The 15,250-nt window shown below is 37.3% G+C and overlaps 1 protein-coding gene across 16 annotated transcripts in view; it reads left to right on the top strand.

The window, feature by feature from the left end:
* Nucleotides 1-15,250, top strand: part of Sorbs2 (sorbin and SH3 domain containing 2) — a 169,882-nt gene that overhangs the window by 138,168 nt on the left and 16,464 nt on the right. For 10 of the 16 annotated variants that reach the window (XM_023699617.1, XM_023699631.1, XM_023699625.1 and 7 more), the window contains 3 exons: nucleotides 2,664-2,778; nucleotides 2,866-2,994; nucleotides 5,926-6,126. In XM_023699617.1, the coding sequence (XP_023555385.1) occupies nucleotides 2,664-2,778; nucleotides 2,866-2,994; nucleotides 5,926-6,126 (445 nt within the window). Of the gene's footprint in view, nucleotides 1-2,663; nucleotides 2,779-2,865; nucleotides 2,995-5,925; nucleotides 6,127-11,597; nucleotides 12,375-14,343; nucleotides 14,539-15,250 lie in introns of all 16 variants that reach the window. The other 6 variants (XM_023699620.1, XM_023699621.1, XM_023699623.1 and 3 more) reach the window with 1 other exon arrangement.

Below are 15,250 nucleotides of genomic sequence, written 5' to 3'. Positions count from 1 at the left end.
AATTTTATTTGTGTGTGTGTGTGTGTGTGTGTGTGTGGCCAGCTCAGCCCACCAGGGGGCGGGGCTTGCTGGCATGTGGTGCTGGGGGATTGAACCGTGGTCCCTGTGCTCTGCTAAGCTTGTTCTAACTAGGTGTTTTAGACTACTGAGCCATCTCACCAACCCTAGGAGCACCTTTTGGTGACCAACGTCTTGTGAACAAGAGACGGCAATATGTATGTGTGTGTTTTCAGGATGACTTTATCTCTTATATTTACAAATAATTATAAAAATATAGCCAAGGAACTCACTAAATATAAAGACTCCATCTTTAAGTGGGAAAAGAGATAAAATGCCATTTCCCCTAGATCTTCTGTCAATAGCTACTCTGCGAAAGTGAAAATAACAACAAAAACCTGATTAAAATGTGACTCGAGGTCTGAGATGAGACTCTGCTTTGAAAACTAGAGGAGAAATTAACTTTCCTTTGTCTAAACGACTTAAAAAATTTAAATGCAAACCTCTACAAAGAGAAAAAAGCTTTTCATACTTAAAAGAAAATAATTAGTTGGCCCTGATTTGCAGGTATATTTAAAATATCCAGAAACAAAATGTTCCTGATACAATAAAACTATTGAGCTGGTGTCTCAGTTACTCTTCATTCCTTGCTGGGACAAATACCCGACACCCAAAATGAAGGAAGGAAATGTTTGCTTAGCTCCCAGTTACTGCAGGTTTCAGTGCATATTCAGCTGACTCCAAGGCAGAGCGGCACAGGGCAGAGAGCAGCAGTTCATGGCGGCCGAACAGCACCAACAAAGAGCAATGGCTACAGAAAGTCTGTCTCTCTGTCTCTTATATTACATTCAGGCTCTCTACCCCAGGTTAGGGGAAGTACTTACACCCATAATTCCAGCAGTACTAAAACCCATAATCCCAGCCTTGGATCTTGCGTAATCCCAGTGGATCATGAGTTAATCACAAACGCTAGAAGTCCAGGCCTCATGACTGTATGAGGCTTTGGGGAGACAACTAGACACAAACCATAACAGCTGGAAACATTACATATCTTATTTTGTTTTCTGGTTTTTGCATCAAATATTTCAAGAAAACAAGGAAATATAGAAGTCCAGGCCTCATGACTGTATGAGGCTTTGGGGAGACAACTAGACACAAACCATAACAGCTGGAAACATTACATATCTTATTTTGTTTTCTGGTTTTTGCATCAAATATTTCAAGAAAACAAGGAAATACTATCCAGGCATTGTGATATACACTTGCAGCCCCAGCACTCCGAGAGGTTGGGGCAGGAAGATTACAAGCTTACTGTGGGTACCATAGGGACTTGGTGAGACTCTGTCTCAAAATAAAATATAAAAGAGGGCTGAGGGAGTAGCTCAGTGGAAGGGTTATGAGTTCAGTCCTCTGTGCTACCAAACCAGCAACAAATGTTTAAACATAATGCTTTTGGCTCTGGAAGTTTGTAAATATTTTTATTGTTTCTAAATTTTTTCTTCCAGACAGGGCTTTGCTATGCAGTTCGGGCTGGCCTTGAGCTTACTTTGTAGCCCAGGCTGGTCTTGAATTCCAAACGATCCTCCTGCCTCAGCCTTCCCAGTACACCACAAATATAAAGATTTTAGTGCTTCTAAATGTGTAATCATTCTTTTACTCTGTAAAATGTTTTTTAATTAATTCTTTGACTCAAAAAAATACATTTAACATAAACCTCTGTTCAACATATATCTTGCACTAATAAATAATCCAACTTAAAATTCTGAAGTAAACAAGGCAGAACTCTAGGGTAGAAGACAGATGTGTAAAAAAAGTGGGGCTCTTAGGGAAAAGATGCAATTCAATGCCCTTTAGCAAAGTAACTGAGGGGGCAAAATAATGAACCAAAACTATCTGGGTAATGAAGTCATGAAAAACTGATGTAATGAGGGTGATAACCTTAGGTACGGATTATTAAAAATGAATAATTTCATTAGCACTTAAAATTTAAAATATCTAATGACCTACTGTTTTTCTCAAAAACAGTCAAAATAGAAAAAATGACATAGTGTTTTTAGATACATTAATTTTTTTAAAAAAGAAAATAAACATCTGTTCATATCTTTGTACTTAAAACATATTTATTGATTTATTCTATTGAAAAAAGTACAAAATCTTTTCTTTCATGCAAAATGAATTTCTTATCAAATACTACTTAGATATCTCTCTGTAACCTCAAAGGTTCCCTGCTATCCTCCTGGCACTGATGCCTCTGTTCCGAGGTGTGCAGTGTTTGCTTTCCTTAATGTAAGCATTAGCACATCGAAAGTAGATGGGGAAAGGGTGGTTACCAAACAAGTAGCTTCAGATTTAAAAAGATCAGTGCAATCCTAGTCCATCATTTGGCCAAACTTCATAATATTTCAGATTTAAAAATACAAATTGTCTGTGTCCTCTTTAAAATGTCATATAAATCTCTCTGTGATTTATATCAGATGTTACACTTTTCAAAATTATTTCTAAAGTTATGTTGCGAGTGATTTCTAGACATTTTCAAGGAAACTACTTAGCTAACGAAGCTTGACAGATTACTATGTGTTGGAAGTGTACTTTCCAGACTAATGTGGGTCTAACAAGGGTATTGATTGGAAGAATAATTGTGGTACATTTAAACACTTCTCTTCCAGGGAGCTGTCATTTAAGAAAGGTGACACTGTCTACATCCTCAGGAAAATCGACCAAAATTGGTACGAAGGCGAGCACCATGGAAGAGTGGGCATTTTTCCAATCTCATATGTAGAGGTGCGTTCCTTTTCCCTTCTGTCCTGATTGGTGGTTGTTTTAAAAGTCACCACAAATTCAAGCATAAATTAATATTTTCCTTCATAGAAACTCACACCTCCCGACAAAGCACAGCCTGCAAGACCACCTCCCCCGGCCCAGCCTGGAGAAATTGGAGAAGCTATAGCCAAATATAATTTCAATGCAGACACAAATGTGGAACTCTCACTGAGAAAGGTAAGCTGGTTATTTTCTTTGAAAGTGCATTAGAAAACTTGTAATTCTGAAACTAAAATAGGTTATCATCTCCCTTAGACATTTTTGTTTTTTCTCCATTTTCCAAAAAGGCAATGCCCAGTGTCACTCTGACCCCTTTGTCCCTCCAGAGAGATTTCTGTGGGTGGCAAAGCCTGTCTCTCCTTGCCTTAGCTTGGGAAGCAGGGCCCCAAGTGCTGTCTACAGGGTGCCCTGGCTGAATAGCTCAGAGCTAGACATGCAGAGCATCAAACAAATATTTTCATATACTTCAAAATATTATTGTTCCACTGTCTTATGATCCAGCTGTTTTCAAAAGGTGTCCCAATACCCATTTTTCCCTATCTTGGAATGAAGCAATGATCCTAAAGTAGCAGAACACATCCTCTCTGGGAAGCTTTTTCAAATAGCTAGCTGTGTGATGCTGTTTCCTTGATCATTTTTTTTCTGGGCCACAAGCTAACCCAAATTTCATAGGCAGCCTTTCCAATACTACCATCCCTTCTTAACAAGTCAGAAGAAAGCCTTTTGATTTGCTCCTTTGACCTATTGAGAAGGGTAAGTCAGTTACACTGTTTCCAATACAATGGTAGGCATTTGTTTATGCTGCACACCACACAGACCAGATAGTGTTACTGCATGTGTGGGGATTAGTGGGCCTTTCCAGGTGCTATGGCCCTGTTCAAAAAATTGGACAGAACAAATGAAGAATGTAAAACCTTCTGAAGTGCTGCAAAGAAGTGTGCTGAAAAAAAGAGAAAATAATATGCAGGATGGACCACAGCAAGAAATAAGAGAAAGGGCCTGCCAGATAGCTCAGCAAGCAGGCTCAGGGGCCAGGGGTTCGATCCCCAGGCCTGCTGTGCTGGCCCCACCCCTGGGGCGTGCTGAGATGGCAATTGAGACTGGGTGTGGTGGCACATGCCTGTAATTCCAGCTCTTGAGAGGCTGTAAATAGGCAGATCACTACAAGTCAGATCTAGTAGTGAGACCCTGAACAACCTGTAGACCCCACCCTACAATACAAAAACAAGAAAGAAAAAAAAAAAAAAAAAAAAAAAAAGAGGAGGACCAGCGAGATAGCTCAGCAGACTAAGCGCCTACTTAGGCAAGCTCGGGGACCGGGGTTCAATCCCTGGTACCACATGCCATGCCGGCCTGAGCCCCCGGTGCACTGAGCCAGTGACTTAGTTTGGGTGCGGTGGCACATGCCTGTAATCCCAGTGCTGGGAAGGCTGAAACAGGAAGATCACTAGAGTCTGAGCGGTGCATAATGAGATCCTATACCCAAACACATGAGAGAGAGAGGGAAAGAGAGAGAGACAGAGAAAGAGACAGAGAGAGAGAGAGAGAGAGAGAGAGAGAGAGAGAGAGAGAGACAGACAGACAGACAGACAGACAGACAGACAGACAGAGAAAAGAAAAGAGGAAAAAAGTAGTGTTCCAAAGAAGTTCCTGAAGAAAGTACAGATAAATACATCCTGCACAGCGGACCAGCCATGTGAGAGCAAAGGCACGATAACCACAGGGCCAATAGCTGCCACATCTGTATGCTCCTCTGATGTCAGACACGGGCTGGCTAACACAGGGCTTGTCATGTTTCCTGGCTCTGACAGACAGGGCAGGCCCAGTTGTCCAGCTGTGTGCTGTGCCCTAACCTCCTGCCTCGACAGTAGTATTAATTTCGGTGCTCTTGGACCTCCCGTGCCAACTGAGAAAATCTTTGGCCAGATGAAAGGAAGGAAATTCCACAGTTCTGGTCCTGGCAGAACCTTGTCTAATTCCCTCGATGTGGTCCTAATTCTGTACCATTAGCTGATTCTGTTATACTACCAGCTACTGCACTCGGTATTGCACACACTGTGCCACCTCTGTTTCTTGTTTTAAAGGAAATCTTTTCCAGTGCAACTCACCCAACAACCCAGTGGTTACTTGCTCTTGGTATACTAGAAAATGAGTTCTGTCAGTAGAGAGGTTCACTTTTCTTCACTGTGTTCTGCTCATTGATGGTGGGGTACACTAAATAAACTATACAGCACTTTGACAAAAAGAGAAACTTCAGTGAAGCTCTCTGCACCTGCAACAGGGCACCTCACTGGTCAGCAGCTGCTGACCCGGTGTCACCCATCGCTGTACCAGCTCTGTGTGTGCAGCTGCAATTTTGCTAATGAACAAGACCTTGCCCACTTAGTCCTGGGCCATGCATAGTTTTGAATTAAAACTTAAAATAGGTTCTGCATGATTGCAGACAACAGAAAAGTACATGTAGAAATTTCTATCACCACAGAAGCCATGATGCTATCCAAATATTTAATGACTAGGGAGACATGACCACTAAGCAGTAAGCGCTGATGCTGATGTCAGTGTTCGAATAAAGACCAGAGCAGTATAAATCCTGACTACAACTCTGGATATTCTTTGTCCCACCCTTCTTAATTTGCTTTTTTTTTTCATTCAGAAGATGTAGATTAAAGAAGAAATCCAGTGTGCCCTTCAACTCTTCCCTTCCAAGGGTTGATTCCTGCAACCAATTTCAGACACACATCCCGAAGCCCTTCCTAGAGAAAGGCATTCTGTCAGAGCTGACAGAAACAGAGTGACGCTACCATCATTGAAATGCTACCTGCTAAGCTAATCTGCTTTTTGAAATAACACACAAATCATTGTACACAATACTGGTATGAAACATGCGTAACACTATCCACACTAACTCTAAAAAATAGGTGGGTGAATTGCATATATGTTAATCATCTCTATTTTTCTGGTATTCACAAAGGTCTTACTTGCATTTCTCTGATTAAACAGAAACTTCCCCAAATAGCAAACTATAATTTATTAGGAAACAGGGGCAGTTACACTTTTTCTATTGTTGCACTTCCATTTATAATGCATTTTTTAATGTTTATTTTATAGGGAGATAGAATTATTCTCCTTAAACGAGTTGATCAAAACTGGTATGAAGGTAAAATTCCAGGCACCAACAGACAAGGCATCTTCCCTGTTTCCTACGTAGAAGTTGTCAAGAAGAATACAAAAGGTGCTGAGGATTACCCTGACCCTCCAATACCCCACAGCTACTCTAGTGATAGAATTCACAGCCTAAGTTCCAATAAGGTAAGAAGATGCTCTGTCACACTAACCAATACTTGGGAGCTTGGAAGAAGATCATCACTGTGTGATTTTACCATAATAAATAGAACATTATGTCTTTTACAAAGAAAAGGGCTTACATATTATGTTTCTATACATGTGAGTTCCTTGCCAGTAGATATAATTTAATTTTTCTTAAATAAAGCTGGCATAAAGGATTAATGCTTAATTTTGTTAACTTGTTTTCAAGTTAAAATATTAAAAGGGAAAAAAATAGTGCTGTAAAACTTTATAGGACACCTATCTATTTTGATATATATATATATATATATATATACACACACACACACATATATATGATATCTTACATGTATATATGTTTTCTGCTTCTTTCTGAAGCCTGATTTACATGTGCAAATTTTATTTTTATCATATGCTTTTATAAATACATTTAATTATGTATGTAAATACAATTATCACTTGTATCACATATATAAGCATATACAATATAAAATGTCATATATATAAGTGTATATATATATATATATATATATGCACACATGTCTCTTAAGAACACATGCTTAATGTAAGGGTTACCAAATTGTATAAATCTTGAACCTTATTTATATAGAAATGGAGTTTAAGCCAAAGTTTAAAATTAGAGTCTATAATTCAGTTCATTAGTTTTAATGAAAATATAGATTATTACAGTCCTCAAATTCATTTCATGAGTTTGAGAGCAATCATACAAATTCCATTGTTCAGTGGAGCTCATAGCTAAAGATGGTTATCCTCAATATGTAATTTAAAGGAAAATTTGCTTCCTGAATTCATTAATTATAAAAGACTATTCTACTGTTTTTACTTACAGTGTGATTTGTTTATTTTTCTGTTAAATCATACTTCCTTTATGAATGGCATTTAAGAATTTCTTTCTCCTTGCTATTAACTGCATGTGTAAAATTTTAAATTGCCAAGGAATTACTCCTAAAATATTTAGTACTTCAAACTGCATGAAGTTACATTATTTATTGCTTTAATTTAGATCAAAACTAGGACATGGCAAAATAAACCATCTATAGCTGGAAAAGTAAAATGGCATATTAAACATTATGAAAGTGTAAAGTCACTTCAGGTCCCAGTGCAAGATTATTTGAAGATATTGTCCCTAACTAGCCAAGACTGACTCTGGAAAATGAATCTTAGATGCATTTTAATAAATAATGATCTAAGAGTCTATCTTGAGAGGCATTTTCTTTTAAAAGAGCTAGAGCCCTAGTTTTATTTATTTTCATCCCCTCTGAAGACTGAATTTCAGGTGTACATAATTACCCTCAGGTTTATGTCATTAGATAACAGAACTATTTGGTGTTTTCTAAATTCATTTAATTGATTATGCAGTTTTCAGAATCTTATATATATTTACTTTACTACCTGGACTTAGCATTTAGAGGTCTATAGCCTTTTTCAATAGTTCCTACTGATAAAAGATAAGACTCTTAAATTATATATTTGTCTTATATACCATCTAGTCAATTTTTAAAATTTATAAACTCTTGATTGTCAGATAAATCTTAAGTGACTGTGTCTTTAAACAAAATGTTATAAGAATAAAATTATGTATCTAGTAAAGTCATAGCATATTAAACACTATGAAAGTGTTTATTTAGCACTTAAAGACTTTACCACTTAAGAGCTTCTTCCATGCACCCTAATTAACAAGGACAATATAGTTTAGATCTTAATATATTAATAATCATCGTGAGTAACATTTAAGTGTACTTTGTTTTTTTCTTTAATATCAGGTTTAAATGCAAGAATATAAAAATTTTGCTAATAAGAAATTAGTATTTTGTTCTCACTGCTAATAAGATATGAAGAAAAAATATGTTCATAAATTTTTTTTAAAAACACTTCTTTTTCCAAGGTCAATTAAGACTCAGGACATATGAGAACTTGTACTGTAATGTCATGTAACTCGGTAGTGTCCCAAATTTTCTGATCAAGGAGATTATGGGGCCAAAGAGGAAAGTGATCAATGATGTAGAGTGTGCCTAAGGAGAGTCACATGGAGAGAAAACACTCTCTCAGGCTTTCACAGAGAGCACATTGGCCAAGCAATGGCCGTGACTCATCCACATGGCTGACACTGACAAAGGATCTACAATCTGATGTACAGGATCTCAGGATAAATCCTGAGGGGATTTCACTGGCCTTATCAGACCCAAAAGCTACAACTCTTGTTGCATAGGTCTTGCTTTACCTTGGTCTTAACCATCCAGCAGAAAAGTATGAAGACGAAATATAGGAAGTAAAGCCATGTTGTTATGTTGAGCTGTAGGGGGCTCAGGTCAACAATTTCTGACATTGCCAGTCAAGAGGAAGACCCAATACTATTATGGGATACTGGACTCTTTTAGAATATTTTGCTGAGTTTGCACACCTATAATATTCAGATAACACAACTTAACAAAAAAGAGGATACAGATGAATGTCCATTTTGTATCTGTGTATTCAAAGTGGTTAGGATAGATATATAGTTACATTCTCTTAATGAATAGAGGGATTTGTTCTAATGGTGTAAACAGGATCTCAAGTCCGCATCTTGTACAGCAATTAACCACTAGGAAGAATGTATGCAATGTGTTAATTATTGAAACTGTCCTACCAGTTTGGTTTGAAACCATCTCATTGCTATTTGTTTCTCAATAAAATTATGGAAAAAAATTTTAAAAAGATCTATGAAAAATTTAAAACTAAATTTACAAAAGCAGATCTCATAAAGGAAAACCCACCAACAAGATGTAATGGTAAAACATTTTGTGCCAGTAAACAGAATTTTACAATTAAAAAAAAAAAAAGATTTGGCTATCAGTATAACAGGGCAGATTATCCAGGCTAGTTAAATAGTTAAAAGTGACATGGAACAGTCTCTATAACAGTCTTTCAAATCAAATAATTCAGTATTTGTTTTATTTACTTTTTATGTATTCTTTATTTTAATATATAGATCACTGAAAGACAAGGTAAAAAAAAAAATCTCTATCCTGATCTTTCCAAATAAAAAGGTATACTTGATCAACTACAGGATAAGAATTAAATGTTGATTATTAAGATTTAGCTCAGTTATTTTAGGCACTGTCTAATTCTTTCCTCTTTAAGACATTACTATTTTTAAAAAATTTTGTTTTATTAAATTCTTCACATACCTTACCTAAAATTCAAATATTAAATGAATTAAAAATGAAAAAAAAACACTTCTTTTATTACAGTGGACAATGCATGCTATGATGTCATTGACCTAATGTAGAGAGAACATACATGCTGAATTAAATCATTTCCAGAAAGAGAAATATATTCTTCTAGATGATGAGATTCAAAATTAAACTAAATCTGTTTTCTAATGATAAGTGCAATGGAGTGAGGATCTCATTAATAACTTTTCCTCACTATTTTACACCTTGGAATAGCATTTTAATATTTTATTTCCATTTTATGGGACATTCAAATTTAAACTGATATTAAATTCTGTTTACGGGACATTCAAATTTAAGTTCTGTTATATCTGCTTTTGGTACAAGACAGTCCAACTATAATGTTTTTGGAAGGGAAGATAAATGTATGATTTTTGCATTATTGGTATTTTTTTCTTATTAGTATATTTTTGTGATATGTTTCCTGAGATACTTAATTTGACCTTAAGAATAATCAAGACCATTGTAAAATTGAACACCTTTAACTTGCTAGCATGTACATTGGTGACGATGGTGGTAATGACACTATAACAGTAGCAACTAATAGCAATGGTGATGGTAGTCATAGCGACCATGACAGAATTGAAGATCTTTCTATCTTAACTACATAATATTCCTGTCCAGGAGAGAAAGTGAAAAATATTGATCTTAAATTACTATTTTACAGAATTTTAAAATTTAGTTATTGAAATCTTTTTGTTGCTTAGCAAACAGCACAAAACAGAACTTAAAAGTTTTACAGGACATTCTATAGATTATCAAGGGAGACTTTGGTCATTTACATTTTACCAAAAATTTGACATCTACAACTAGGAGTAGCTGCCAGTACAGTCACAACATGTGCAGTCATCTCACTTTGTATCAGGTGCTAAGCATCCTTAAATCCTGATTCTGCATTCGATGACCACATGAGTTTTGTGATACTTTACCATTATGCCACCCTGTGATAAAATGATGTATTTCTTTAAAAAAAAAAAAGAACAGCTAAAGAAATTCAACTAATGTCCCATCCCTAGTAGGATGCAGATGTGAGGAGCTAAGTGGAAAATGCATTGTGTACATATTCCTACTAAGGCCAGGCTCCCTGGGGGTCATCTGCCTGTGTGAAGTACAGTACCCTAAACGATCACCTAAAGAGTGCACTTCCAGAATCTTCTTTAAAGCATTTTTTTCTGCCAAACCAATGTTGTCCATTTGTAAAACACTGAAGTAGAAGGTCCCCCACCTGCTTCCCTTGAAGCTTTTTCATACATAGCATTTTTTTGTCTTGTCCAGCAAAGATAGACTCATGTATTAAAAGTTGTTAGGCAACATGTATAGAACTACCTCTAATGAACTTGCATAGAAATCTACGTTTGTTTGATGTATCTGAAATGCACCAATTATATTAAGATATACAGAATTATATTTTTCCTTCAGGAGACTAACTTTCATCAATTACACCTGCTTAAGTTTACATAAAATGTCATGCTTTTGAGAGAGAGAGGGTGACATGGCCGAAGTTCACACTCTGAGTATCTTGTGTTCCCTTCCTTTATAAACATTTACTTTGAATTTTTTTTTTAACTTTGAAGCAGTAGTTATTTAAGTTCAGTCCCTTCATATGATGGGGTTTTGTAATGCTTTTGGGAATTTATTCACTTAGAACTGTACTCACGTATAATATTCTATCATATGTTATAATCATACGCTATAGTATTGCAAACATCAGTGAGAAAACTATGAAAGTTTAAAAGCTTGAGCACTCTTGCAGTAAGGAAGAGCAGTATAAATAAATCCAGGAAACTACAAAAAGGCACTGTTGGTTTTCATCATCCATTAACATTTTTTCAGAGATGTTTATACTACTGAATCAATAGCTAGAAAGTTATAATATCTTTTAAACTAAAATAGATAATCATTACATTAAATCTCTAAGACTTCACTATTTTTTCTCATAATCTCTATGACAACTTTATTTTCTCACAGGATACTTATGAACTCTTCCAAAAATAGTAGAGTTTTGTTGCCCAAATAACTTTTTAAATTAGCATAACTGAATTTGTGTAATTAAATTTCAACAAAATTTATTAAAGTGTAGAGCTCCTCTAAGTATCTCCAAATCTATGTTTATGCTTCAACATAAAATAATTTTTAGGCTCACTTCCACACCTTTCCTAGGTTTCTGTCTCTATGCTTTGATGATGGTTATTATTTCCTTTGTTCATTTTTCCAACATCACAACCCCTGTTCCTTTCTAAGTTGGCATCCAGTGAACTAACCCTTCCTCCCACCCGTAAACTATCACCTGGTTCAGATGAAGGAGCATCCCAGGGAAGGGCCCCGGAGTGGCTATCCCTGACAAGTGGGTGTCCACCAGCAAACAGTTTGGCCCCATTGCCATCTTCTTTCCTGGACAATTTCTTCAATGAATTAGAGAAGTTGAGTGCTTTAACTTTGCCAGTCAACCAAGCCAAACCAGATGTCCTAGAGGAGACTGTCCTAGAAATTAAGGAGCAGCCCTCTGCTCTCCTCCCTTTGCCTCCAGCACCTGTGCCTACAGGACCATCTGATTCTCTGCTACCTTTCCCCCACTCAATTATGACCTCAGCTGCAGCCCACCCTTACAGTGCAAAGCCACTTCAGACTCCCATAGAAGCAACTCAAAACAAGCTTACAGATTTGAAAAAAATGAGAAGGAGCTTTTCAGACCCTAAAAGGCTTCTCGAGATGCTAGGTGATAAATTTGTTACCTCTGCATGCACCAATGTGAGCCTCTTGCCTATAACCCTCCCTGTCATTGGAGAGGAAGATGAGGAAAATGAGAGGCTTATGACAGGCATCCAGAAATGGCAGCCAGAATGTCAAGAACAAGAGGCTTTGTGGTGTGGGCATGGTGGTACAGAGGTGACACCAGAGCTGCACATTGAAGAGGAAGAGGAAGAGGAGAATCCTGTCTGCTTTTCATATCCCGTGGGCAGCCCCACAGGTCCCAGCATCTCTCAGGAAGACAGCAGTGCAGCCGAAAACAGTAATAAGGTATTTTAATGTTGCCTAATTACTGAAAAACTAACCAGTCTGACTGCCGGTAAGAATAGTTTAACCATATTTATAACATCTCTCTTAATGCTGCCTTGAAAAATTACATAAGCCAGAAGCAGAGGGATATATGAAACATACCATATTTTAATAAAATTATATAAAACTGTATATACAGTAATCCCATTACCCATCATTACTTTATGACTATAACCTCATATTTTAAAAGGCTCCATAATTTATGAAGTCTCAAATTTTCCAATATTAATAGTGATAGCTAATGGTTGACTCTTGTAGAGTGTTCTAAGGACTCAACATCTTCAATTTATAAAATCCACTGAGGTGGAAAACATTATTAGACTACATCAATATTAAACTTTAGAAATAGAAAATTAATATACAAACAGATCAGTCTAGTTTCAGGATGAGAAAATAGTACACCATATATTCAACCTAATGGAACTTTGTCAAAATAAGAAAGAAAAATTATAACGATACTGTTCTAACCCCCTTTTGACTGTCCTGAAGAGGACCTCAAGTTGGTAATTTCTTAAGCTTTGTATCCTACCTCGTCATCTTTCAAACAAAGAAACTTTACAATGGTTTTAATCCACAAAAGGGGAAAAATACCGCTAAACCGTAGCTTATGAATTTCTATCTAAAAAAGAACAAAAACAAAAAATTGGCCTTCCTGGTACGTGCAAGTTCCTGAGTTCTATTCCTGGTATCAAAAATAACATAATGAAATAAAATTAAAAATTGGACTCACACTTATGTACCATGTCAATTAAAAATCAGGTATAGTTACTTACACATGTTGAAATTATGAAATAAGAGAACCATTTCATATTATGGCACTGTGCATTTCATATTATGGCACTGAAGCCATGCACTTCATGGCTTCTCTGTTTCCAAATAACCCAACCATGCCTACATAACAAAACAAGCACTCCTTAATCATGGAGGTAATTCATTGCAATAAGTTCAGTTCTGTGCTAAGTAAAATATTTCAGCAAAGATTTTTCTTTCAATATAGTAAGTTCTAAGGTGGGCTAGATGCATGGCTTGATTCACAAACAGTGCTGTCTTCTGGGAGCAGACAGTCCCCCGGGCATGGTGTCCTGCTCACTGGAGTGAGCGTCTCATTTATCTGTCTACACCACGCACACAGAGCGCAGAACTTCCGCAGCTCGGTAACAAACTACTCACAGTTTGAAGCCAACTTACAATCAAGTTAAAAAGAGTTATGCTAGCATTTTAGGTCCATTTTTGCCTTCACATTTAGAAGGAGCCCCTCCAAAAATACATTAGAAGGGCCAGCCAAATAGCTCAGTGGATTAAAGCATCTGCAAGCAGGAGCAGGGGCTGGGGTTTCAATTCCCAGGCCTGCCATGCTGGCCCCGCCCCTGGGGCACACTGAGATGGCAATTGAGATTGCACAGCATGGTGGCATATGCCTGTAATCCCAGCTCTTGGTAGGCTGTGAACAGACAGATCACTGCGAGTCAGATCTAGTAATAAGACACTGAACACTCTGTAGACTCTTCCCTAAAATAAAAAAATAAATAAAATTAAAATAATTAAACATATTAGAAAACTAGAATACAGACATTCTTTTTTTGTTGTTTTGTTTTTGTTTTTCCGGAACTGGGGATCAAACTCAGGCCCTTGCGCTTGCCAGGGAAGTGCTTATTCCACTGAGCCATCTCCCCAGCCCCCTAGAATATACACATTCTTGGCTCCCACCACCCACATCCAAAAAAGTAAATTGGTTATACCCATTAGGCCTTCTGAATCAAATTCAAAAGAAAAAATTACTGCTTTCAAAGCAAGAATTTGTCATAAATATCATGTCCCTGGGTATTTGGTTACTTGAAAGTTATTTCCATGTAGAGATAGTCTCTAAAGGCCGTGGAACACCATCCTGGACACAAGCGTAACCACATCTTGTCTCTCTTCAATACTGAAGCGATCTTCGTTTTCCTCAAGAGACCGAATGCCTGCGCCTTTGCCCAGCTGTCTGCTCTCCTCCCCTCCGTCTCATTCTCCCTTGGCCTCTGTCTCTGACCTGGTCTCTCCATTTGCCCAGCCTACCCAGCCCTCCTCACCTCCTCTCCTCCCTAAATACTCTTATCAACAGGAAATCAGTTCACCAAAGTTAAAGGTAACTGCATCTTGAGTGTGGTTTACTGCATGTCTTTAATTGAACATAATTAGATTTATGCATTTACCTTCGTGCCATCTGACAAGATCTAAAAAGTTATGTCAATACCAATTGCTAACTTTTAACATCATTAGCATGGCCTCTGTCCAAAAATTTGAAAGATACATCTGCATAGCAGCCATAGTCAGTTCGAGGAAGAAAACAAACATTTACAGCATAATCAAAAGTAATCATTAGATTCTTTTTAAAATGTGGGAGTCAATTTGAGAATCGCCCCATTCACAAGTCTCAGCTTTCTGCCTGGCATCCGCCATCACTCTTTGGGGGACTCCTGGTCTCCCTCCACTTTCAGATTCACACTCAGCAGAGCCTAGAGACAGGATGGTCTTGGGCTCGATCTTCTGGAACCCTGTTCTTCCACAAGGGCGAAATAAATCGGATGCAGCAAGGACAGTGCTTGGGGAGCAGTCGGTGAATCGTGGGTCTCTGACACCCACAGCAGAGTGGCTCTGCTGCTGTTTAACTTTCCTTAAAGGAGGCCCGTTACAAATTTGTACCAAAACAAAAAGAGAATGGGAGAATGACAACAGAGGCATGAAATTAGTTCATCACCCCAAATTTTTGTTTCTTTACTCAAAATAATGCTGCAAGCTTTTCTTTTGGATAAAAGGTGGTAGACTTCAAATAGCAACTCATCCTCATATTTCATTTT

The sequence above is a fragment of the Octodon degus genome, unplaced genomic scaffold, assembly GCF_000260255.1.
Source record: "Octodon degus isolate 3935 unplaced genomic scaffold, OctDeg1.0 scaffold00114, whole genome shotgun sequence".
NCBI lineage: Eukaryota > Metazoa > Chordata > Mammalia > Rodentia > Octodontidae > Octodon > Octodon degus.
Note: the sequence above shows the minus strand (reverse complement) of the source record. Positions and strands in the feature narration are given on the sequence as shown.